Below are 24,704 nucleotides of genomic sequence, written 5' to 3' on the forward strand. Positions count from 1 at the left end.
GATTTGATCTATTTTCAATAGGCTTATTACATGTGGTATATAGGTCAACTGTGCAAAGTTTGAACAAAATCAGTCCAAGCGTTTGACAGTTATCGTGTTCACGGACGGACAGACTGACACTATCGGCTCCCCTATAACGCTTGCATCACTTTGCTCTGCCGCTTAATAAAATAGCTCTGTAGGAGCGTACGCAAGACAATACACCGGTCCGGATGTTTGGGTTACCTCAAAATTGGAACACAGGTGCCTTTTTTGATTCTTATTGACATGCAGGCACAGTATTTAACATTGATTTTGGAATAGAGACGGTTAATGGTTCGTCTCATTTGCCACAACCTACAAATGAAGTCTGCAGCATGATCTGCATATTTTAAAACAAAACCAGTCACGCATTTTCTTAATAAAATCCACATTCTGCTTCCTTTTGTGGGTGGCATCAATTTTGCAAGCAAGGACATACTTAACTATATCATAATTAAGTACTGCAGTTGTCCAATCTAAGTTAAGATGCCTGAAAGGTAACAATTTGACTTTTTCTAATTAACAACACTCTTTTTCAAGAAAATCGAACAAGTATAAACTATTATTATACATTTTACCTCTCGGACTGGTGTTAATGGTACTTTCCATTGTTGCTAGTAGATTAGCGCATGGTAAATAAGCATTTTGATTTTGAAAACACGTTTAACGCCCCTATTTAACAGAACATCCGACGTGTCAAACGCAACTGTGCATTTCTGCCGCTCATGAGATAATTAGCTCAATTGATCCAAAGGTAGACCCGTGCGAGGACTTCCTTACGTTCGCCTGTGGAAATGCCATACGAAAAGGGCGTGAAAGGAAACTTGTCAAAATTAAGCAAGAAATAAAAACCGACCTAGACACTTTAATGGAAGGCCGAGTTGGTGCCGACGACAACGTCTCGGTAAAAAGGCAGAAGAATCTTTTCCAAGTTTGCATGAACGAAACTGGCTCAGAGGAAGAGTCGTTGGATGCTTTTAGAATGTTACTGTCAAATTTCAATGGTTGGCCGGTTGTTGTTGGTGATCATTGGGACGGGAAATCGTTTGACTGGATATCAACAACATATAAACTGCGAGCATATGGACTGCTGTACGTCTCCTTCTTGGATTTTGGAATTGATCCGGACCCTGTGAATGGGTCACGGTACCTGCTTCATGTAAGTATGGCAAAACATGGCACTTGCAGTTAAACTAATGCTTCAGATCAAAGAACCATTCGTAGTCGCTCCTGAAGAAGAGCACAAAATTTCGTATGTAAATTTCATGATAGCCAGCGTGGTTACTTTTGGTGCAAACAGAGCGCTGGCCAAAAAGGAAATGTCGGAAGTGTACGAGTTTACAACGAAGCTTTACCATGTAAGTTGCCAAAGCGAATTTGCCTGACGACCTGAATTTAGGTCACCACCGAGAACGACTGGGATACCATCGACGACATAAAGGACAGTAGACATTCTGTAAAAGATTTTCAAGCCAAAAGTAATCGTACAGATTGGCTAAAACTAATTCGGCAAATTGTGGAGCTTGGTGAAGACGACCATGTTTTATTTCCAAAACCCAAGTTTGTCAACGCACTATTTAATTTACTAAACTCCACGCCCAGAAGGTACCTAAATGAAAAAACTAACTCTAGAGTAATAACGTCCTGTACAGAGTTCAAGCGAATTATCTCTTCTGGAACCTTTACGAGTCTCTGGTGCACTTCTTCCCCCAACGTTTTCGACAATTGGAACAGAACTACAATTGCCAAACCGCGCCCTCTACCGTCCCAAAGACACGTGCCGATTTTTGTCGACGCATTGTGCAACTCAGCTTCGATGTAATCCCAACAGACATGCTTTACGCCAAACAAAAGATGACAGGAGAGTTAAAATCGAGCGTAGAAGAAATGGTGAAGAATATCAAAGTAGAAATTATCGCTCTTCTAGAACATTCGGGCTGGATGGATGAAATAAGCGTTGACATGGCCGTACGAAAAGTGAATGCAGTCACTAGCGTCATAGGTCTAAGTGAAGATCTCGACATCGTCAATCAACGTTACAGTAACAGTACCTTGCAAGTTAACGGAGACAGTGGTTGCCTTTTGAATGTTTACCTGGAAAGCAGAAGGGCACTCACTGACACAATGTACGCGCGCATTAACACATTCACATACAATCACGAATTAGATAAGTTCGCTAATAGTGTAAACGCCGCGTATCTTCCGGAATTGAACATAATAGGTAAAAATTCACTCCAAGTACTTACTTAATCAGACTATTGTAGTACTCCACGCTGGAATTTTACACGACGACATTTTCCATCCCCACCAAAAGAGTTATCGCAACTATGGAATGTTAGGTTCGATCATTGGTCATGAGCTAGCTCACGCGATTTCAGATGGAAGCCTTTGGACGAATGAGACGAAAAGTTCATACGAAAGAGTGGCGAAGTGTTTCTTGGACCAAGTGGATAATTTCAAACTTCAAGGCACCACATTTCAGGTTAGAAATGATTAGCCACTGGCCCAATATTAAAACCACTTGTATAGATGAACGGAACCCGTACGTTAGAAGAAAACATAGCCGATGCTGTGGGAGTGAAGGCCTCTTTCAACGCCTATCGAAAGTGGGTGATCAAACATGGGAATGAACGGCGGTTAGTTGGACTGGACTATACCCCAGATCAGCTATTTTGGATTTCGGCAGTGTCTCAATACTGCTATAAACTCAGCGACAAGCAGCTGGGACAGGTTTTGAACCGCGATAATCACGCTTTAAACATATTTAGAGCAGTGAACCCTTTGAGAAATAACAAAGACTTTGCGTCTGCATTTAAGTGTTCCTTGGGATCGAAAATGAATCCAAATGTTCAATGTAAAGTGTATGGATGAGATTTTGATGGGTGGGAAGAAGTGAATCATGTTGAATATATTTTATTTTTATTTTTGGACTTTATTTTTAAGTGGGCGGGGTTTAGCCAAGGCTGTTTCACCGATCCAACCCGCTGTACATTAATTAATTAATTTTCCGCTTATTTAAAACAAATATTGATACACACCGTATAGCTAAGCAATATTTGAATTCCTACAAAGGAATATTATAATTGATTACGTCAAATAAGCATCCGTCCCAAATTCTCATAGAAAATCAACCAATACTAAAAATTAAAGTAACGTGCAGATATCGCTAGAATCAGTGGTTTCTAGTTACAAATGATGCGGCTCTCCCTTGCAAAAGGCTCCCTCCAAGAAATATTGAAAACTGGATCGCTTTACAATGTAAGCGTCTCAGATTATTTAACTACGACTTCTTCGATATGAGATCATCGAACATTGTGCGTCTCTCCATGTATCTTTATATGATCGCAATTTAAGAATGGCTCGTTACTTGTAAGTTAAGTATGCGTACATACAGCACTAATACGAATGGTCTTCACCGGAATTTCGTTTCCATTAAAACTGCGTTACGTACTGTTTTTCCGACGTTTTATCCGCAGAACTGTATACAGGGGTTTCAAATATGACCCTACTCCAATTTAGACCCGAAAACATTTAGGTATGATGGTCAGAGGTTTCACTAAGATTTCAATATTAAGTTTCAGTAACTGAGTATTGAAACCGTAATAATGTCCCTGATGTTGTTATATTTTAGAGATCGAAAAGCGTCCCGTATAATGATGGGCGATATACTCTATTGCTAGAGTCTTCATTTTGCATTTGCCAAATAAGTATTGAAATCGCCTGCAGTTATTTAGGCTATGTTGAACCCCCTATATAATTTAACGAATGTATGAATTCATCATAAAATACTATACCCTTATACCTTCTGAAGAAGTAGAGGTATCACCAATGGGAATAGCTGCCCGAAAATATATCGTGAATGTTAGTCTAAAATGACTATAATTATACACTGTGTCCAAGATCTCCGAAACCATAGAAGATCCGACGATGGTCAAATTACGGAAAAGTTGCGCTTTTAAACAGTTATTATCAAACCAGTAAATTCCGATTACTTCCGAAGATATTCCAGAAAAACCGTAATTTGTCGATTTGGTTTTTATTTATTTTTTTGAAAAACCACTTTCTAATTGCCAGTTTTTGAGATTTACAAGACGGCGTTGATAGATTTTCAATACAACGTTTCGTTTCGGAGCAATCATCATCAACTTTATTTTCTTATATGTCCCGTAAAAAAGTGTGCACTGTATTGAGTAGTATTTTTGATTATGAGTACGACTTACGACACACAGAAAAATCAAAGGTTGGAAACTGTTGGTTTCAACCGGATGGTGCACCGGCGCACAACATTTTCTGGAAAATGGAAAATTTGTCCGATAGATATTCTCGTACGATTAGGGCGTTGTGCGCGGGTGCACCATCCTGGTAAAACCTACAGCTTCCAATTTTTGATTTTTGTGTGTGCCGTATGCCGTTGTACTCATAATCAAAAATGCTACTCAATCCAGTATGTACTTTTTTAAAGGGCCATTTAAAAAAATAAAGTTGATTTCTCCGAAACGAAACGGTGTCTTGTAGGGCTCAAAAAGTGGCAATGAGAATTTTGGTTTTTCTGACATACCTTCGGAAGTAATCGGAATTTTCTGGCTTTGTTTAAAACAAACTCTTTAATTGGGCATCTTTTCTCTAATTTCATCTTCGTCGTCTCTTCTATGGTTTAAGAGATCTCCATGGTATAGATCCTTATCTTGGACACAGTATATAACTCCGGCTGTCTAATGTATTGTATGAAGCTCTTCAAGAGTCGAACCAATGGAGAGCTATATATAATACATATGAGAAGTATCGCGCTTAGGTACATACCCAAACAATGGAGAGAGACATAAAAACTGGCTTCGATTTACCCTCCCTTCTAGCTATTAACTGCACAAGAACGTTAAAACCACACGATTTTTCCTTTCGATTTTGGTTTGTTTTTCTAATTGCACAGCACCCAATAAATTTCCACTTCGTAGAAGCCTTTGTTTTAGGTGGTCTGATACATTATTGATAAAGGCAACATCCAACCCCAAAAAATGTTCAAGATACCTTCTCTTAAGGCTGCCGTTATTTACAGTCCCTAGTCCTCTCCAATTTCCGTTTTAAACGTTTGCGTAAATTAACAAAGAAACTACTGAGTGAGTGCCATAGTCACTATATTTCACATATTGAACACTCTCTATCCTCAGATCCGAAACAGTTTTGGTCATTCATTCGATCAAAGAGCGGTAGATCGCGTATTCCTGGTGAAATGTGTTATAACAATGCTATTTTTAACAATCCACAAACAATCGTTGACGCCTTTGCGACATGTTTTTCCAGTGTGTACAAACAATCCTTACCGGCCTCCGATAATGACTCCTTTCATGGTAACCTTAACAATCTAATCTTGATTGATCAAATATCTGAAGATGATATAATCTGTGGTATTAAAAAGCTCAAGAATAAATATACGGCTGGTTCGGACCAAATTCCGTCATTTTTTATAAAAGATTGTGGCAACGTATTAACTCGTCCACTTTTACACATTTATAATTTGGCTTTGAAGCAGTGTATTTTTCCCGACATATGGAAAACTGCCAAGGTGTGTCCAATATTAAAATCCGGAACAAATTCGAAAATTGAACTATCGACCGATTTCCATCCTCTGCAATTTCTCAAAATTATTTGAGATAGTACTTTACAACAAGTTGTTCCATCAAATACAACAGCAGCTGTCGCAACACCAACATGGATTTGTTAGGAAAAGGTCAACCATATCGAATCTTGCAGCATTCTCCCAAATTTGCTCAGAAATTATTGACGAACAAGGTCAAATGGATGTCATTTACACAGATTTTCAGAAGGCATTTGATCAAATTGGCCATGCTATAATTTTAAAGAAATTATCTGATTATGGATTTTGTGTTGGTCTAGTAGATTTCTTAAGATCATACTTGTTAAACCGAACCCAATATGTCTGGTATAATGGCTATGGATCTGTACCATTTACTGCAACCTCAGGTGTGCCCCAAGGATCCAATTTGGGTCCTCTACTGTTTTTAATATTTATTAATGACTTGCCCCGTCGTATATCGTCGCATAAGCTGTTGTTCGCCGCCGATCTTAAAATTTTTTCTCAGATCACCTGCATAGCCGATTGCATTAAACTTCAGCATGATTTGGACTCCCTACAGGATTGGTGCCGATCTAACAAACTAAATTTGAATGTTTCGAAGTGCAAGACTATGACTTTCTCTCGTAAACGTAATCAACTGCACTACGACTACACTCTAGCTGGCACTGTATTGGAAAGAGTGAAAATAATCAAGGACTTAGGAGTGTACTTCGACGGTGCCCTAACATTTTCCTACCACATAAACGACATGGTAAAACGCTCAACTCAGACATTGGGATTTATTATTCGTTCAAGCTCCGCTTTTACCGATACGTATACCATGAAGGCTCTCTACACATCCTTGGTTAGGAGCAAATTAGAGTATGGGGTGTTGATTTGGTACCCCCTGTATGTAAAATACGATGAAGCAATTGAATACATCCAGCGGCGTCTTGTTAAATACTTATGCTACAGGAAAGATGGAGTCTATCCACCCAGGGGATTTTCTCAGCAGATAATGTGTGAACGGTTTGAGCTGCTGCCCCTTAAAACTAGAAGAAAACGTCTCTGCCTATCATTTCTCTATAATATCTTAAATAATAAAATTGATTGCCCGTCTGTGCTCGGGAAAATTGGATTCTGCGTCCCACGTTTGTCCTCAAGATGCCCAGCACCATTTTGCCTACCAAGATGTAAGACCAATGTGCTTCAGAGATCTCCAGTGCATTTAATCTGCTCATTATTTAATGACTTATCCGCGCCAGTAGACGTTTTTCATGAAGGTTTGGGTCGGTTGTTGCAATCATTAGAATTATAATTTATTTTCTTTATTAATATCTTGAAGTGTTTTTTTTTAAATTAATTACTAAACAACTCGCATGTACTTTTGATTTTGCAATTTTTTGGAATATTGTCCTGTTATTGAGTATATATTTACTTGTTTGGATAATAAATATTATTATTATTATTATTATTATTATTAATAGTTAGGTCCATCGGCTTTCTATCAGTGATACTTTCACATACAGTGATCATAGGGATGTACATGTATGTGTATTGTTTTTCCCTATGTCTACTTTTAAATTACAAAATATCTTCTGAAGGGCGCCTAATTTTATGTATACAAAAAACTTCTTCACACAAATAAAGGTCTGGCTGTCATATTAATTAATTTGAATATTGTTGTTCTGGCTTCTGTATTTTTATTTTCGTTCGTGTGCGATGTATTCAACTGGAGAAAAACTTAATATTGTCAATTCGTATAGTGCTGGTAACAGTTTAAGGAGCGTAAAAGATTTATTCAAATTAATTATTATGAAAGTCATATGTTTATTTGTTTTAAGAAGTTATTTTGGTTGCATCAAATTAGGCGCACTTCGGAAGAGATTTTGTCATTTAAAAGTAGACATAGGGAAAAACAATACACGTAAATCCTTATGTCTACTTCTTAATGAATATCACCGTATATCTAACATTACCATCGCGATTTTCCTGTTAACTTTTTGCATTCGTATGCCTTCTTTGCGAGCGCCATTACTATTTCGTTTTTTACCACTCGCACGTTAGTAAGGGGGTTATTGCATCGGTGTAAAAAATGACCCCCCACTTTTTTGACGGAAATACACGTTTTGAAGCACTAGGAATTCGAATCAAAATCTCGATGATGTCGGTTTGTGGGTCTGTCTGTTGGTCCGTCTGCACTCTCATTTCCGGATAAACGGCTGAACCCATTGGAATCAAATTTGGTACACATATTTTTTGGTGTAAAAGGAAGAGCTGAAATGTTTGGGCAGAATCCCGCTAAACGGCTTAACCGATTGGAACAAAATTTGATACACATATTCAAAGGCATAAAAGGGTAGAATTGCGCCTGCGCAGTTGTGCGGGCGGCCGCAGCAATTTTTTTTCTAAAAGTCATCTTGCGCCACGTGGAATGTGCTTACTTTTCGTGGCTACAGCTGATCCTGCAATTCTACATGATTCTTCAAGTTAGATGTTTCGCTAAAAACTTATCGATCCGTATCTGTTGCATCTATGCAAAGGATAATAGCATAATTTCGTTCGGAAAATGATCTGCATAACAATTCGTTTAATATAGGGGGCTCAACATGGCCTTGTTCCATCTAAGCACCTCTGCCTGCGGTATCCAGATGCCGAGTACCTTGAAACTTTAGCTGCAACTTAGGACCGATCTACTCCATCTAAAGGTCTCTTCAGATAATGCAAAATGTTTGCTGAATCACTTGATCTCCATTCCAGTTTTACACTCTCTCTCTCTACTGATGTAGACAGTATCCTGCCAGTAACATCACAATCTCGACAGTAAGCACTTATTAGGATGTATTCTTGACAAAATAGTTGATTTGGTGATACTCTTCTTCACTTCTTCGGGAAGGAATGGTGTTTAAACCACAATTCAAGTACATGTCAAGGAATTCCCGGACAAATTTCAATTTTTTTTTTAACAAGGAAGAAGGGAAAACAAACGACGATTTAATGAAGACTTACAGATACTAACGCAACTTTATCGAAAATGACCTCTGAATTAACAATTCAAGCAAATGTCACGGGGAATGTGGAGCACAGAGAAAAATTAACGTCACTCTTTGCCAAAACTAGCAGAAACCAACTAAAAACTAACAGATACATTGTAAATTGAAACAATTTTTCCAAATTTGACATTCTTTATAAGACAACTTTAGTCACATATTTCCAAATGTCATATGAAAGCTACATCAATGTAGAATACGTAGAACAGCACTGCCGTGCCATAGTGAAACCTAGTAACTCGACCTACTACAGAAATGACATTTTTGAATTTCCTATATCTACAAACCGAGTTCTACATAATGCTATTAAAAACATTTCAATCGAGTGAATGGTTGCGAAGTTATTAGCTATCCCAATTTAGTATGTCTAGTTGGGTATCGGATAAATTAGATAGAAAGTCTATTTACTTGGTTGATTTGGTTTTTCCTTAATACGAACCTTCTTCTTGACTATCGTAAAACCTAGTAACTCGACTTACATCATTTACGTAATGGAATTGTACAAATTTATCATTGTGGCAATTACTTACTATTGTAACATATTCATATTTACAATAATAAAACATCTTAAATCTACTAAATAAAACTAAAACGAACAAAATTCCAATAAAGTACTATCGTATATCGAGTTGTCGGGATTAAAAGTAGCAATATTGCACATGCGCAAGTATATTTACACTTGATTAATTAGAATAGACGTTATATATTTCACTTGAGTGTCGGACGTCAACCGGGTTGGAATTAAGACGTGTATCTTGTGAGTGGAGAAAATGAATCGAGGGCAAAAATTGGTAAATCTGGCCGCTGAAAGCAGGTAAGCATGTCTTATTACGTCATAGCAAGGCAGAAAATCTATTAACGAAATGTAACGTCAATTTCTTACGTACTTGAAGTGTACTATTTAGGTAAATTCTCTTATCTTCCAGAAATTATACCGTAGATGAGATTACGAGAAAATCAGTATTGGAGGAATCTCCTTCACCTATGGATGATTCAGACGAAGATCCGGATTTTGATCCAGACAAGCCCGTCAAACAAAGCGGCCGAAAAGAGATTCCGAGACATTTTACCCAAAAAGATCTTTCCTTAACGAATAATTTACATAAAAAAGAACCACAACGAAAAAAAAATAAACTATGGCAGTATACTGATCAGACTATGATCTTTCCAAGTCCCGAGCCTTGGGAAAGTGAAGGTTTGAGAAATGTAAGTGATTATACCGATCTTGTGCTTCAATACTGGAAGGAGAATGTAGACAACACACCTTTAGATGTACCTGACGAAAGAAATGAAACTGTCACACGCAAAAAAACTAACAAGAACAGCAAGATTTCAAACGATAAACTAAGGTCACCATGTAAAACGAATTGTAGAAGGCGCTGTAGAGAACGAGTATCAGAAAATGAAAGGCGGAAAGTATTCGAATATTTTAATAAACTTGAATTCTCGAATAAACAATTACTTTTTTCTCCAACCACCTGAATAAGACACTATTTTGTGACAGTGTTCGGTACGTAAAATGGACGTTTTGCGGATTAATCGCTTTCACCATGGCAACTGTACAAAAAGTGGATACTTTTTGTCCTAGTACCAAAAAGAAATTGACCTTGAAAGTTGGCCAATTAAAAAATTACAATCACGGAGATATGTCACATTGACATCGTTTTACATTGCAGGTTGTAAGATATTTCTATACATACAAATCAAATATTTTTGCATATTCAATGCAAATAATGCTGTTACCTATACGTATGTACATGTATTGAAAATGATTTACGCTCGCTATTTTTATTTAAACCATGTGGAACGTAATTTACATATTCAGTGAACGTAATTTTAATACGTATACAACCCGCCGTCGCGCGTAACGCCATCTACTTCAGACCCATTGCACTATTATCTGTCATTTTGAATTCAAAATTTGAAAAAGTTAATTGCAATTAATTTTAATTAAAAAACTGTATGGTAAGTTTTTTATTTCAATACAAAATATAACACGATTAATTGTGTATACAATAGAAATGACTGAAATTGATAGCGACCTAGATTGCACTCCACCAGAGATTATTGAAACGGCAGAACATGCTACCTCAAGATTTGCTCCCTACAAAGTCGCAAGAGGTGAGAAGTAAGAAGTAAGAACGACTAGGTTATAAGTTAACCTAAAAACTAGAGTGGCATGACACGTGAGGACAAGAAAGCAGAAGTTCTTATACTATAGTAGTGAAACTGTGACTGAATCTAAATTCGAATATAATTTGAAGTAAAGGGGGTTGGAGAAAAAATTTTATGTTTTATTCGTACAAAAAATGCGTTTTCGGGACTCGGAAGGTTGCTGGACTCCGCTAACGCGTCGTCCAGCAACTATCTTCCTCGTCCCGAAAACTGACATTTTTTGTACTAATGAAACAAATAACTATTGGACAAATACATACAAAAAAAAGAAGTAAAATACCGGAAGGTCGATGCAGAAAAGAATAAAAAATTTACTGTTTCCTATACACTTCCCACGTTTAAAGAAGAAAATAATTCGTCTGACTCTATTGTCGCCGAAAGCAGTTCTAGATGTGGACCGATTGTTGTGTGTAAAGAAATGTTTCTTCGTACTCTTGGGAAAAAATCAGATGGGATGATCACCTGCTTCCTACAAAGGACGGCCAATGATCTTCCTAATCTTCAAGATAAACGAGGAGCGGCCCACGCCAGAAAAATGAAAGAAGTTGCGTCAGAAAACTACAATGTAATTAAAAACCATATAGAAACATACCATCCCCAGGTATCGCACTACAACATTTCTCACGCTCCACACAGAAGGTACCTTCCTCCGGATTTATCCATTCATCAAATGCACAAGGATTTTAGCTCAAAAATCAAGACTGTCAGCTACGAGACGTATAGGAAGGTTTTTGAAAAAGAAAACATTGGCTTTTCTGCACCCACGCAAGATGACTGCGGTTTGTGCGCAGTGTATAAGCAGCATGCCCATAAAACCGACGATCCTACGACGGAAACTTCTAGTCAAGAAGAGAAAGAGCAAATTGATCCAAATGTCTCTTCTAATGCAAAAAGCGATTGTGATACTTGTGAGAAATACCAATTACACAAAAAAAGATATACTATAGCTAGACAGATGTACACCAAAGACAGTTCAGGTGGTTTCGATAATGATACAGAAATATATGCCGTGGACATGCAGAAAGTTTTACTTCTACCGAAGATGTCAACCAAGGATTCATTCTTTGTTAGTAGGTTGGTGGTTTTTCATGAAACCTTTGCTAATTTGAAATCAAAAGGATACAACAAATGCATACTGTGGCACGAGGCTATAATGGGTCGAAACGCAGCTGACGTCGCGTCAGCGTACTACAACGTGGTCACGAAGTTACAGAATGAAACAAAGCACTTAATCTTCTGGTGCGATAACTGCACCTCCCAAAACAAAAATTGGACACTTTTTACGGCCTGTATTACATTTGTTAATCAAGATTGGGGTCCCGAAAGTATAACTTTTAAATACTTTGAGCCGGGGCATAGCTTCATGAAAGCTGATTCAATACATGGACAGATTGGCAAAAAGTGGAGTAAGTCAAAAGAGATTTTGGACATGGAAGACCTTGAAAAACTGATGAAGTCTGCAAATAAGTTGAATGAGGTAACAACATTAAGGTTTGACGACTTTAGAAAATTTGAGAACGGATGCATGCAGAAAAAGAAAACCAACTGTATGCCAAAATTGAATGATATTAAATCGGTACTATTTAAAAAGGGGTCCACCAAGATTTTTTATAAGTGCGAACTTGAACATGAAGAGTTCCAAGAGGCGACGGTTCTTAAACCCAAGTTTAAACCACAAATTCCCGAAAAGCAGGGCGCAGATAGGGGAATCAATACAAAAAAAAAGGAGGCTATTTCAAAAGTATTGTTGCCTTCTATGCCTTCTAGGAAGCAGATGTTTTGGCAGAACCTTCCAAATTTTGATGACAAAGAAGATCTTGGAAAGTCAAATGCAGAATTTGTTGTTTAGAGTATTATTTGTTCCTTATTTTGCTTTTTTCTAAAGGGTTCCTATTTTTTGTTTGTATTTTATATATACAGTGCGTTTATCTTAGATTGGAACATACGATTTTGCATGCAATGTTATTTCCCTATGTTCCATTTTAAAAAAAACGCATCAACCTGAAGGATATGCGCGGTTCACAACTAAAACAAACGTATTAGAAATTTGCGAGTCACATTTGAACCAGCCTTTATTTTTAGGTTATGTACGTGTACGGTCGAAAGTCGAAGAAAAATTGTTTAATAATAAATAAAATGAATTTAATTATAAGTTATAACAAATGTTCAAAGTGCCCTCCTTCACATTCCAAGCAGTACCCTAACCGATTGCGAAATTCCTGAATACTATTTCGTAAAAACGTAGGATTCATTTGATCACATGCTGTTAGTATTCGGGTTTGTAACTCTTGCACATTCTGAATGGGAACATGATTATAAATTTTCGATTTTAGATATCCCCAAAGGAAAAAGTCATTTGGCGACAGATCGGGAGATCGTGCTGGCCAAGTGCCAAGATATTGGACCAAATCTACCGATCCAACGGCCCGGGAATGTTTCATTGAGGAAACTTGTCACTGGTCTCGTAGAATGTGGTGGAGCCCCGTCCATTTGAAACCATGGGTTGTTTATATTCAACTCCTGTAACCGTGGAATAATGCGCGATCTAAGTAATTCGAGAAACTTTGTTGAATTTAGAGTTCCATCGATGAAGAACGGTCCGATTAGAATATTGTTTATTATCCCGGCCCAAACGTTAATTTTAATATTATATTGCGTATGCGTTATGTTGTGTACATGATTATTAGTTTGTGACCAATATCTAATGAAGAAAACGGTATCAGTAAGATTTAATATGGAGATAGGTACCTACCGATAGTTTTGAGAATTTACTGTACCGTTCAGAGAAAAAGATGCTTCATCTGTAAACATTATTTTGTGCAATATTTCCTCATTATTGTTTAACAAATTAAATATTGTTTCGCAAAAGTCTGTGCGTTTTATTTTATCATCATCAAACAGTTGTTGGTGATTTTGAAATTTGTACGACTTGTATTTAAATTTCTTTAGCGTTTTAAACACGGAAGTTCTAGAAATTTCAAATTCCTTGGCCATTAAACTTAGTGATGCTGTTGGGTTTTCTTCAGCATAGCACAAAATTTCTAATTCCAATTCTTCATTAAGGACATGGTTAATTTTTGCCTTTTTTGTGTGAAGATTTGCAACACAGCCATCCCTATCAAATTTTGCTATAACTCTGTGGATCGTTGAAATGGATGGTATTTGTTCGTCAGGATACTGGACTGCAAGTAAATCGCGGACTTGTCTTGTACTGTTTAGGCCTTTGTATAAATTTATAATTGCAATTTTCATTTCTTTAGGCAGCATTTTTGAATTTATTGCAGGGCGGTAGATTTAAAGGTGACAGTAGTACATTGCGCCTACTACCCATTTGAACTACTCCTTCAGGTTGATGCGTTTTTTTTAAAATGGAACATAGGGAAATAGCATTGTATGCATAATCGTATGTTCCAGTCTAAGATAAACTCACTGTATATGATACATAGTTACGTACTTAAGTATTGTTTTGTTTAAGTTTCGTTTCACAATTTACTAATACGGAATAAACTTGTCCAAATATTTGAGCATTTAATTCATTAAATCACTTCATTTGATTGACATGATGCGTTAGCGAGATCTATGTCCACTAGTAAGTCGACTAGCTAAAAACAACAGAATTATGTTTCATTTTTTTTATGATTCATTCGACTTACTAGGTTTTACTTTCAACAATGGTGAAAAACTATAGTGATTTTGACGAGTTACTGCGATTTGTTTAGTCAAACAGGAGTAGTAAATAGAGCAACTCGACTTGCTTGCTTTTACTTTAGCATATTACCTGTCGTACCCTAACCTAGTAACTTTTTTTTTTAATTTTTTCGGTTTCTTTTCGAAAATATACACATGTTAAGTTAAAATTTGAATTCACAACAAAATTATTAATAAATTTGTTTTATATTGACATTGTGTGTGGTATAGGAACAACGTTACAAACAATTAACTTTTATAAACTTTCAACGCGTATACCCACAACTTTGAAATTTTGAGTTACTAGGTTTTACTGTGGTACGGCAGACTGCAGTAGACTAGTAACTATGATAAATAGCTTTTACAATATCACAATTTATGTGACGAAAACAAGAGTTTAGACGTTTTTGGTATTAGCACATGACAAACCTCATGTTATAGACACAAAATCTACTTATTTTTTGATACTATAAAAAGTATAGAAATTCATTAAAAAATTACATTATTCAAGACTACACAAAATTTAAACGATGGCCCTGTATATCAATTAAATTGAACAAATAAAAGCATATGATTTGTTTGTAAAATTAAGTTTATTTAATGAATTTGTTGCCGTTCAAATTTGTTTATTCTCTTCTCGTAGTGACCTTTTGAGTGGATTCTGCATGTACATAGGTCATACGTATATACCGGAAGAATTGCTACAGTCTTTCGAAATCGTCGTTCTAGTAACTCATAAAATCAATTTTAAAAAATAGTTCAAGGCACACTATTTTAAATGCGTACGACATAAAATAATGAGAAAAGACGAATGATCGAAACGAGGGCGTTGGTAAATCGTAAAAAAACGCCACAATTTACATTTATGACGTCACGGTAGCATACATTGCAATAATTAAAAGTAATTAGGAAGTCGGAACTAGAAGAACGAATTTACACACGCATTACTGTTGCGAGTGTTTTTAGGGGAAAAAGATGAACAGGGAGTAAGTTGTGGTGTTAGTGGGTTGTTTGTAAGAAGGTTTTGTAGGTACCTGAAATCTCGGTGCTTCGAGGACGAAGATGAGAACTGGTGGCAGAGAAGATCGGGTATGGAACGGTGTTTATTTATCGGCCTGCTGTTCGCAATATTATTGTCGCTGGCGTGCGTTATTTATATTTCGTTACAGATTCTGCGTAAGTAACTCTTTTCGAGAGTATATTGTATTTAGAGTCGATTTACAGTAAATGTAGAGGTGTGCTCAAACACCTCTTGTTTAGCGGAATCCTATAGAATAGCCACTCGCTTAAACAATACCGTAGACCCCTGCGAGGATTTTTATCAATACGTCTGCGGAGTAAGCCCCGAGAGAGACAACACAATTTCAACACTTAAGCAGAAAGTCAACGAAATGCTCGTCGAAAGCGCAGGCGAAGACGACTCCAATGCGACGAATGATGAAAGAAAATTGTTTGACAATTGCCTCAACCAAACCGACTCGGAAAACTTTATTGTTACATTTCAAGAGGTGTTGGAAGACATTGGGGGTTGGCCCGTACTCGTTGGGTACCATTGGCGTGCCCGTCTCTTCGAATGGACCGATGCAGTTTACTCGCTAAAAAGCAGAGGTTACCCCTTCTCCATGTTTCTGGACGTTCAACTTCAAAGTGAGGGTAGAATAAAGGTAAGTACACCTTTGAGCGCTTAACACTCACCGTTTTGGGGCAGCTTTCAATCGTTAGCTTCGCATTTCCGCACAAAGGATTATATCTTCAATTCATGATCGATACGGCTGTTGTTTTTGGGGCAGACAGGTACCAAGCCAAGCTGCAAATGGAAAACGTCCTCAGCTTCATGGAAGAGTTACAAGGGGTGCGCCCGTAGATGAATTCCATGCCCAAATTAAACAAGCTTTTTAGGTTGCCGAGAAGAATGTAACGCTCAAAAGGCCCGATGAGCTCTTCGGAACGCATGTAACAGTGGAGGAAATGCAAAAAATTTACGATGAAATCCAATGGCTCGACTTTTTAAATAACATTCTTTATCCGTATACGGTAACTGACAGTGACGTAATTGTGATACCGAGCCATGAGCATTTTGGCGCATTCATTGATCTAATTACATCGATTCCTAAAAGGTAACTTAGTGTACATTCATAAACCAGCAACTAAGGTATTTAGAGTTCAAGCTAATTACATGGTATGGAGAGTTATTGAGGAGATGATCCCGTTTATGTCTAAACAATTACAGTATTTAAAGGGTAATTACACGTGCCAAATCGAAAGTGGAACTCACCAAGACCACCACGAATTTTGTTGCGAATCGTTGGATGCGATTTATGTTCTCAGACCATTGCAACTGCAATATATTCAAAACCGTTTGTCTGCGAAGAGAAAACTTATGATCGAGGAATTATACTTGGCAGTGAAAGAAGAGATAATTAGTCAGTTGGAGAATAGTCGGTGGATCGATGACGAGAGTAGGCAAGCGTCTGTTGACTTTTTCGAAATGACGGAAGTGGTAATTGGAGCTCCAGATGGCTATTTTAATGGAAGTATTTTTGAAGAACTTTACGTAAGTACGTTTCGCGTCTGAGTTCTTTTGTTCATGTACTTGTAGACGTGGGAATTGGAAGGCGAAAGTATCTTCGAAATGATTCTGAGCGCCAGAAAAAACTACTTCGAGACCTTAATGGTCATGCAGAACAGCTCTGTTATGCTTAATTTAATAAAAGGGACTGAAATCGGTTACAGCACTAATACAATTGGTAGGCAATTTTGAAAAATGCTGCAGAAAATGAATTCCAGTGCATTTCAGTATTACCATTAGCGGTGTTAGATGAATACTTTGACGAAGAAAGACCAATGTATCTCAATTACGCCGAGCTTGGAGTCGCCATTGCAGAAGTTTTATTAAAATCGTTGACGGATAATGTCGAACAATTGTGGAGTAACTCAACCGTAGAGGAATTCGAAGAGAGAACGAAGTGCAATTCCGTATATAAAATCTGGGACGATTGTAAAGTCTCTAATTCTCAAATTTTAGGTGGCGCTATTGTTGGGATATCGAAGTTACCAAAAATGGGCAGAAAGTCGCCGAAAAGAAGCCAGATTAGTTGCGATAGAGCAAACCCCCAACCAGCTTTTCTGGATTTCTGCGATGTCGTCCTCCTGTCATAGCTATGTTCAGTTCCGACCTAATCAATATCTACTTAAGGATTTTATGTGTGCATCTGATACACACTTTGATGATTGCGATGTACTTTAATTACTGTAATTAAACACGCTACGGTTATAAAACTTTTTTGCATTGCGCTCTCGTGTATCTTTCAATAAGATATTATTCGGTCAAAACCTACACAACGATTCCGTCATTTTGCAAATTAATCCTAATTGGGAATTTAAAGTAGGTGCTTGCACTTAATGCAGTGTACTTCTAAAGCACGCTTCGTGAATCAGTGTATAAGTTCACAGTATGGACGATATGTACGTATACTTTTTAATTGACTAACGCTTCCCTAATTATAATTTAAGCACTTCGGAACTACTGAATAGCAAGAGAAAAAAACTGAAAAAGTGGTGGGAACAATTATCACATTTAGAACAAAATTTAATCATCTCGTTAGTCATTATAGGCACCGTTCTTTTATTTATAATTCTTGTACTGATAATAAGAGGCGCAAGTACTACATTAGGAAGACAATCCATGGAACTAATGCCGGCGTTTTTTAGCGTCATCAAAGATTTGTACGACGCGACATTGTTTATTGGCGGCATCCGAAATTGCCACCCTCACGGATCCTACGATCGACCCGTGCCACGACTTCTACCAATTCACTTGCCGAAAGTTGAGTGAACTTGATAATAAGAAAGTGCAAATAACCGCCGAGCAAATTGAAGATAAGCTAATCGACATATTGTTGGCGCCAAATAACGGCGATGAGGGTGACCAGTTAATGGAGCACAAGCAATTATTTGGCATGTGTCTAAATCAGTCAGTGGGGGAGGAATCTTTTAGGGAGATAAATGCGATTATGGGCGACCTGCACGGTTGGCCCGTGGCGTTGGGGTACGAGTGGAAAGCGGGCTCCTTCGAATGGAAGAATATGATAAAGGAACTGAGGTCGAAGGGCCTCCCTTACAATATGCTGCTTTCGATATCCGTTGCTCCATCGCCTACCGACCAAACCTTCATGCTGCACGTAAGCATTTATTGAACACTATACAGGGTGATTGATCTCCGAAACTAGCACAGAGAAAGCGACGATGAAATGGCGAACAAACTGGAGTTGCCAAGCTCAATTTATTGGGTCTAGATTACGGTCATTTTTGTTTGTTTTAAAACCGTTTGTTTAGTAAACAAAAATGCGCCTTTCATAATGGTTGCTTAAAATATTTGACTATTAGGTATAGACGTAACTAAGTACTTACTGGTACTAAGTATATTTCAGGTTTTGTTACAAGAAAAATAGCTAAGTCTGTTAAATGTTCCATATGTGCAGGTGCGATATTCGCATCAGAGAGTCATTCAAAGCTTTGAACTACAAAAAATCGTGGAGGATTGTTGCACGTATCAAGCGATGCATTAAAAATTTGCCAAATTGCTGAAAATGTGTTCAGGTTTTTCATTCAATCCACACCACACCGCGTTGTGAACAAAATGGTTATCAGCAGTCTAAGAAAAAAAATAACAGTTCATAGACAGGGTTTTTGGAAGGCATATATTGAAAAAATTACCGCTCAATAAAATATTATACTTTACCATCTTTATTTTTTTAAGATTTTATATTTTCATATAAAAATTTTCACAAACCAAAAACGCATTATAATCAAATCGTGATAGAGTACATTTTATTTTGTTATATAATTTATTCAAATAAAATAAAAACGACTTAAAGCTAACCATACACTTTGAGTCTAATCGAAACTCTGTAGTTATATTCGTCATTCCAAATAGCCATAGATCAATGAACAGATTTAGTGGAAAATTCGTATAAATAATATTTTAAAAAATACCTGATTGAAACCTTTTTATTTAATGCGTTGTGGCTAAAGGAACGATAAAATCCACTTCCCCCTCCCTAAAGATTGTAGAACATCGATCAGAGAGTTCAAAAAGTAACCGATTTTGTTTGTTTTTCTTTATCGACGCAGAATTTTATTTTCTTTAATTTACTAAAGAAGTGTTATTCATAATATATGGACCGTTTTCGAGTTTTAAGCGATAAATTGAAAAAATGCCAAACATTTTGAGGTTTTTTGGCTGCCAAAAGTTGTGCCGGAAAAAAAATTTGTGTGCACTCTTCAAATACATGTTATTTGGACCCAAATGGACCATTTAAAATAATAAAATCTTTTACACCACCTTTTGCAGGTCAAAATTATCTGCATACTGGACTATTTGAGTGCGAACACAATTTTTATTAGGAGAAATTCTTTTCACTCTAATTTTTGGTTAATGTTTTTTCAAATGCTGACATTTAAATTAATTTCGGGTTTACGTATTCGAACAATCAAGTTTAATCCCATTTTGTTCACTAACGGCGACACAGTAGAATGTTTTGAGCGAAAAATAACACAGCGCGCTTATCTCATCTGTCCTTGACCGAAATCGATTCCAATTTATGCGACGTAAACGCGAGCGTATCACAATGAGGTTTTAACGTCCTCTGGTTGCACAATAGTTCCCTTTATGGTGTAAAAAAATGACACAGTCACGGAATCCCCCTCCAGATTTGATTCTATTGTAAATACTCACGGAACTTGCGTTCAATTTACCAGTTTTTCAAAACTGGAATTTTCTATTATACCCGAAAAACGACTTTCACCCATAAATTCCGCACAAATTTACTTGGTAGTTCCCGGCCCTAATTAAAATTCTATTTTAAAATATACTGGTCCCAATCATGACCAATCGCGAATTGATAAATTTTAATTTTCTCTAAGGATCACATGTATTCTTAACCGCGAATCCACAAAAATGTTCCCCAAAACTAATCCCCTCAATTCTTTATTAATTAAAAAATGGTTTCGTATTAACGTAGACCGCCATCTTTAATCGTTAATTCCTATTAGCTCATACTAAACCATAGTAATAGTTCAGTGACTTCATGTGGAACTTATCTTCCGACCTTCAGGATCTTTCCCATGGCTTTCAAACGATTGGAAATGATTTATTGGGTCACATTTAATTGCTCTGCATGCTGCTATTGCGTTTGACTATCATATTCATCCAGAAATGTTTGCAATTCGACGTCATCAAACTTTTTTGGAAGTTGGTCGTGTTTCTCGTTTTTCACATCAAAATCTCCTTTAAATTTTCTGAACCACTCACAACATTGTGTTAGCCCAAGAGCATGCTCTCCATAAGCTTCTACAAGCATTCCATGCGATTCGGAGGCATTTTCTTCACGAAAAAGCAAAATATCAACGACATTTTTAAACGGGTGTTTGTAGGCACAAAACTCGGCAGAAGAAACAAGAAAAAATGTTTTGTTTTATGAACCTTGAACTATTCTGAATTGGAGACTGTTGCCAAATGTCAAAATAGTAAAAAAAAAAGCGATGCAGAGAATTGACACACCATAGCGGGGAATTTTCAGTGTCATATTTTGTAGACCTAAGTAATTGAATATAATCCAAATCGCTGACATCCTATCTCCAGACATCCGGAATTCATTAAGAAATCAATGCGCTATAGATATTAAAAGATGCAATCAGACAATCTTCAATTCCACCCCATTTGCTCGCTTATTTATTCTTACAATTCCACTACCAAATCTCCGACCTCCTAACTACCACAAAAATCATCGTCTATAAACCTTAATTTGGAGGCTCTAAAAGTTGAATAACGAAAAAGGTTTCGAAAAAAGTAGCATAAAACCCGAAATTTTGAGAAAATTGGTACCAACAAAAAATGAACATAGAAAAGTTTCTAATTTTATATCCTTAAGTTGAAGTTTCTTGAATAACTCAAAAAACCAAATAAGTGCACAAGATTTAGTTAAAAAAATATTTCCAACTTTCTCTAAATATCTGAAAAATGTAAGGTTATACAATTGTATTATGATGGGCGATCAAAAATGAGTGGCGGTCGACTCGCCTTTGGAAGTTCGATTTCCCGTGTAAATAAAAATTCCAGAAGTGACTCTACAGCAACTTATTTTTGATCGCCCGTTACTATATTTGTGCTTTATTATTTTATTTATTTATTGTCTCTCTCTTGCTCTGGGCCCTCGACAGGCTTTCCCCCAATTACATAGTGACCCGCATAATGCTTTTTAGAGGAGGACAAGAAAGCTATGTCGGTGCTTCTGCCCTTTTATTAATGGAAAAATAAAATGAAAATAGAGACGCTTACTAATCGATAGCGTGTAAATTGAGATTGTTTAGCATCTTTCATAATTCCCATCCCATAATTGGGAACCTTTGAAAAACATTTTTAATGAGCTTTCTAAGGCCACATTAGACATAGGGGTGGTTTATAGGTGGAAGGGATGAAAGTATCGAATTTTGTTTAAAGCATCCAAGATGGCGATCAAAGTACCGGTTTTGAGAGCTTCATAAAAGAGAACCAGATCGAATTATTAACGAGCTCCTAGCGAGTTTATAATTTTGTTGTGTCTGTCCGTCCGTCCGTCCGTTAGCACGATAACTCATAAACGAATGGACCGATTACGATGAAATTGTGCAGGTGGGGATTCTTTATCAAATTCGTAGATCGGAGTTCGTGAATTGGCAATGTAGCCCAAAAAATAAAGTAGGCCCTTTTGACATCTCCGTTAGTAATGAACCGAATTGCATGAAATTCAATACGCGCATAGCTTTAGCCATATAAAACACAATTCCAAAAGTTGAACCTAATCGATCAGCATTCACAGTGCCCTTTGCGCATCTCGACCATTTACAGACCGAATTGCAAACTTTCTTATTTATGAAGGTATTTAAATGAAATTTGATACATGGCCACTTGGAATAAAAGTAAATTTAACGCCAGTTTCAAAATTTGGTTTTGCGCATGCGCAGTGACAACTTTCTGATTTATAGGGGGATTTAAATGAAATGTGGTACATAACCACTTGGAATAAAAGAAAATTTAACATCAGTTTCAAAATTTGGTTTTGCACATGCTATAGCCATACCCAGGAGCTCGTTTGCTATATTTGTTTAATTTATTATATTGTCAAATGAACCTTTTCTGAACGCATACACATTTGGCGAAATTCAATTTTCGTTCTGTTACAGCAAATTTTGTAACATATCGAGATTTCCGAAGTGAAAGGATACATTGTACTTACATTAATTTTTTCGCTTTACAACTAAAAGAGTTTTACTATTTTTCTGTACCAGCGAGTTTTTAAATCGATCTTCAACGGATTAGTGGCTTTTAGTCACGGCTGAGTTCCTTAGATGTGAAGTCGAGTTCGCAACTTAATTAAAGCGCAGCGTTAAAAAAATTCCGTTCAATTAAACATTGTTTTATAAAAAGTGTCTAATTATGATTTTTGAATTTATTGACATTACAGCTTTCACTTCGGAAATTACGATATTCGACAAAATCGGCTTTAGTCATAATCACTATTAAAATTGTTTAAAACCGTTTTGTACAGATTCAAAAACCAGAAGTGGCAAAAATTCCCCAACAATACAGGTATGATTATCGAAAATTCATGCAGGAGGTCGCGATCGCGTTTGGTGCAGAACGATCTAGAGCTCTAAACGATATGAAACGCGTTTTGGATTTCATTATAGAAATGGGTAAGGTAAGTTATCTCAGTCGGTGCACTCGTTACGCACAACTAATTTACAATCATTAGTTAACAGACAAATCAAAAAAATACGAAAAGCACAGGCTCATTGATATACAAAGGTATTTCGGCGAGGTCGATTGGGTGAATTTTTTGAATGATATTCTACAACCATCTGCTTCGGTTACCATTGACGACTACGTCATAACGCCCGGTCACAAGTATCTGCACGAATTTTTTACTTTATTAAATCGCACACCTAAACGGTAGGTAGGTCATTGCAACCCTTATTTTTAAATGAAATGCTTCAGTATTCAGGCTAATTATATTTTATGGGTCGTGGTGGAACAGTACCTTCCCTTTCTGTCTGAACGGCTCAGAGTATTACAATCCAATTACGCACACTTGACTGGCTCTGTAAAATTATCACCTGAGAGGTGGCACTTGCAGCAGTGCTACAGTATTGCTAGCAGCGCTTTTGTATCTCCACCTGCTGAAATATTGTTCCTAAAGAGACACCAAAGAGAAGGCAAAGCGAACGGCATTGTACAGTTAGCCCAAAATGTGAGAAAAGCGTTTGTGATATTTTTGAAAGAAACGCGGTGGATCACTAACGATTCTAAGCTGAAGATTTTGAGTAAGTTGGAAGATCTAGCAATTATGGAAGCTTCCCTCAATGAGGAAGATGATAAAACCCCTTCCACTGAAGGTGGATTCCTTCACAGATACTTGATACACATTAGGGATAGGATAAACTTTGAATACAAACGAATGCTTGACGAAACCAAGCAAGCCCACTATCATCCGCTGTACACCTTAGAGGTGACCTACTTACAGGAAACCAACACTCTTGGTAAGTTCCATCGGGCACAAATTGTACTCACAACAACGCTTCCATAGTTCTTCCGATCGGATCATATTTTGCAGATGTTCCATTTTATTTAAACTACGGCGAGCTTGGCTCGATCATTAGCCATACACTTACTCACGCAATGCTCGCTAATGAAGATGAACAACCGTGGACCGCAAATTACAACGAAAGTTCAAAATGTGTTAAACATCAGGTCAGTCCACCTACTCACCGAGCTAAATCAAGTCTAATAACACCATTCGCAGAATACCGATCCTGTAGATTTAATCGGAATACAACTCGCCTACGCCGCTTATCAGATTTGGGTTTACAACCACGATGACGAAGATCAATTGATTGGATTACAGCATACCCCCAATCAATTAGCGTGGATTGCCTCCGCGCTCGGATATTGCTCACTAATTCGAGATCAAAGCACCATCAACACGATCACCAAAAACCATCCAAACTTTCATCGGGATTTCGAATGTCCTTGGGGTTCACCCATGAATCCGCTACAGAAATGTACACTAATTTAATTTTTTGTCAAAGAATAAAACCTTAATTGTATGGTACTTGCCGTTTTCAAGATTATTAGTTTTAATAATAAAACCCAAGCAAAG

At 37.1% G+C, this 24,704-nt stretch overlaps 5 protein-coding genes across 10 annotated transcripts in view; 4 read left to right on the forward strand and 1 right to left on the reverse strand.

Moving 5' to 3' along the window:
* The window catches only part of LOC116160495 (protein prickle-like), a 316,299-nt gene that overhangs the window by 47,577 nt on the left and 244,018 nt on the right, over positions 1-24,704 (reverse strand). The window lies entirely within an intron of this gene.
* Positions 443-2,918, forward strand: LOC116160500 (neprilysin-2-like). Its single transcript, XM_031473713.1, has 8 exons — positions 443-518; positions 562-653; positions 705-1,180; positions 1,227-1,379; positions 1,421-1,626; positions 1,674-2,242; positions 2,286-2,503; positions 2,551-2,918. The coding sequence occupies exons 1-8, from the start codon at positions 508-510 to the stop codon at positions 2,890-2,892; spliced, it is 2,067 nt and encodes a 688-aa protein (XP_031329573.1). The 5' UTR covers positions 443-507; the 3' UTR covers positions 2,893-2,918.
* LOC116158868 lies at positions 8,981-10,125 on the forward strand. The gene is made up of 2 exons (XM_031471724.1): positions 8,981-9,457; positions 9,570-10,125. Exons 1-2 carry the CDS (start codon positions 9,414-9,416, stop codon positions 10,123-10,125), a joined length of 600 nt encoding a protein of 199 aa, XP_031327584.1. The 5' UTR covers positions 8,981-9,413.
* On the forward strand, positions 15,158-17,772 carry LOC116160507 (neprilysin-2-like). Of its 2 annotated transcripts, XM_031473723.1 has the most exons (10): positions 15,158-15,491; positions 15,536-15,681; positions 15,730-16,169; positions 16,214-16,357; positions 16,405-16,622; positions 16,666-16,684; positions 16,736-17,059; positions 17,105-17,252; positions 17,303-17,481; positions 17,531-17,772. In XM_031473723.1, exons 1-10 carry the CDS (start codon positions 15,481-15,483, stop codon positions 17,750-17,752), a joined length of 1,851 nt encoding a protein of 616 aa, XP_031329583.1. In that variant the 5' UTR covers positions 15,158-15,480; the 3' UTR covers positions 17,753-17,772. The 2 variants fall into 2 exon arrangements, with proteins under 2 accessions (XP_031329583.1, XP_031329581.1); XM_031473721.1 differs by having other exon boundaries at positions 15,159-15,491; positions 16,666-17,059.
* On the forward strand, positions 17,847-24,670 carry LOC116160506 (neprilysin-2-like). The gene is made up of 8 exons (XM_031473720.1): positions 17,847-17,970; positions 18,019-18,167; positions 18,217-18,686; positions 23,094-23,246; positions 23,301-23,497; positions 23,543-24,084; positions 24,132-24,295; positions 24,348-24,670. The coding sequence occupies exons 1-8, from the start codon at positions 17,960-17,962 to the stop codon at positions 24,618-24,620; spliced, it is 1,959 nt and encodes a 652-aa protein (XP_031329580.1). The 5' UTR covers positions 17,847-17,959; the 3' UTR covers positions 24,621-24,670.

Source organism: Photinus pyralis, unplaced genomic scaffold (genome assembly GCF_008802855.1).
Source record: "Photinus pyralis isolate 1611_PpyrPB1 unplaced genomic scaffold, Ppyr1.3 Ppyr1.4_LG1, whole genome shotgun sequence".
NCBI lineage: Eukaryota > Metazoa > Arthropoda > Insecta > Coleoptera > Lampyridae > Photinus > Photinus pyralis.

What these genes read in the sequence shown, in the direction of transcription:
- LOC116158868 (XM_031471724.1), top strand. Translation starts at nt 9,414, where the DNA reads ATGAATCGAGGGCAAAAATTGGTAAATCTGGCCGCTGAAAGCAG. An exon ending in AATCTGGCCGCTGAAAGCAG is followed by an intron (nt 9,458 to 9,569) that starts GTAAGCATGTCT and finishes CTTATCTTCCAG; the next exon opens with AAATTATACCGTAGATGAGA.
- LOC116160500 (XM_031473713.1), top strand. An exon ending in TCCGGAATTGAACATAATAG is followed by an intron (nt 2,243 to 2,285) that starts GTAAAAATTCAC and finishes AGACTATTGTAG; the next exon opens with TACTCCACGCTGGAATTTTA. An exon ending in TTCAAGGCACCACATTTCAG is followed by an intron (nt 2,504 to 2,550) that starts GTTAGAAATGAT and finishes CCACTTGTATAG; the next exon opens with ATGAACGGAACCCGTACGTT.
- LOC116160506 (XM_031473720.1), top strand. An exon ending in ACAGGAAACCAACACTCTTG is followed by an intron (nt 24,085 to 24,131) that starts GTAAGTTCCATC and finishes ACGCTTCCATAG; the next exon opens with TTCTTCCGATCGGATCATAT. An exon ending in CAAAATGTGTTAAACATCAG is followed by an intron (nt 24,296 to 24,347) that starts GTCAGTCCACCT and finishes CACCATTCGCAG; the next exon opens with AATACCGATCCTGTAGATTT.
- LOC116160507 (XM_031473721.1), top strand. An exon ending in TATTTCGTTACAGATTCTGC is followed by an intron (nt 15,682 to 15,729) that starts GTAAGTAACTCT and finishes GTCGATTTACAG; the next exon opens with TAAATGTAGAGGTGTGCTCA. An exon ending in AAAGTGAGGGTAGAATAAAG is followed by an intron (nt 16,170 to 16,213) that starts GTAAGTACACCT and finishes GTTTTGGGGCAG; the next exon opens with CTTTCAATCGTTAGCTTCGC.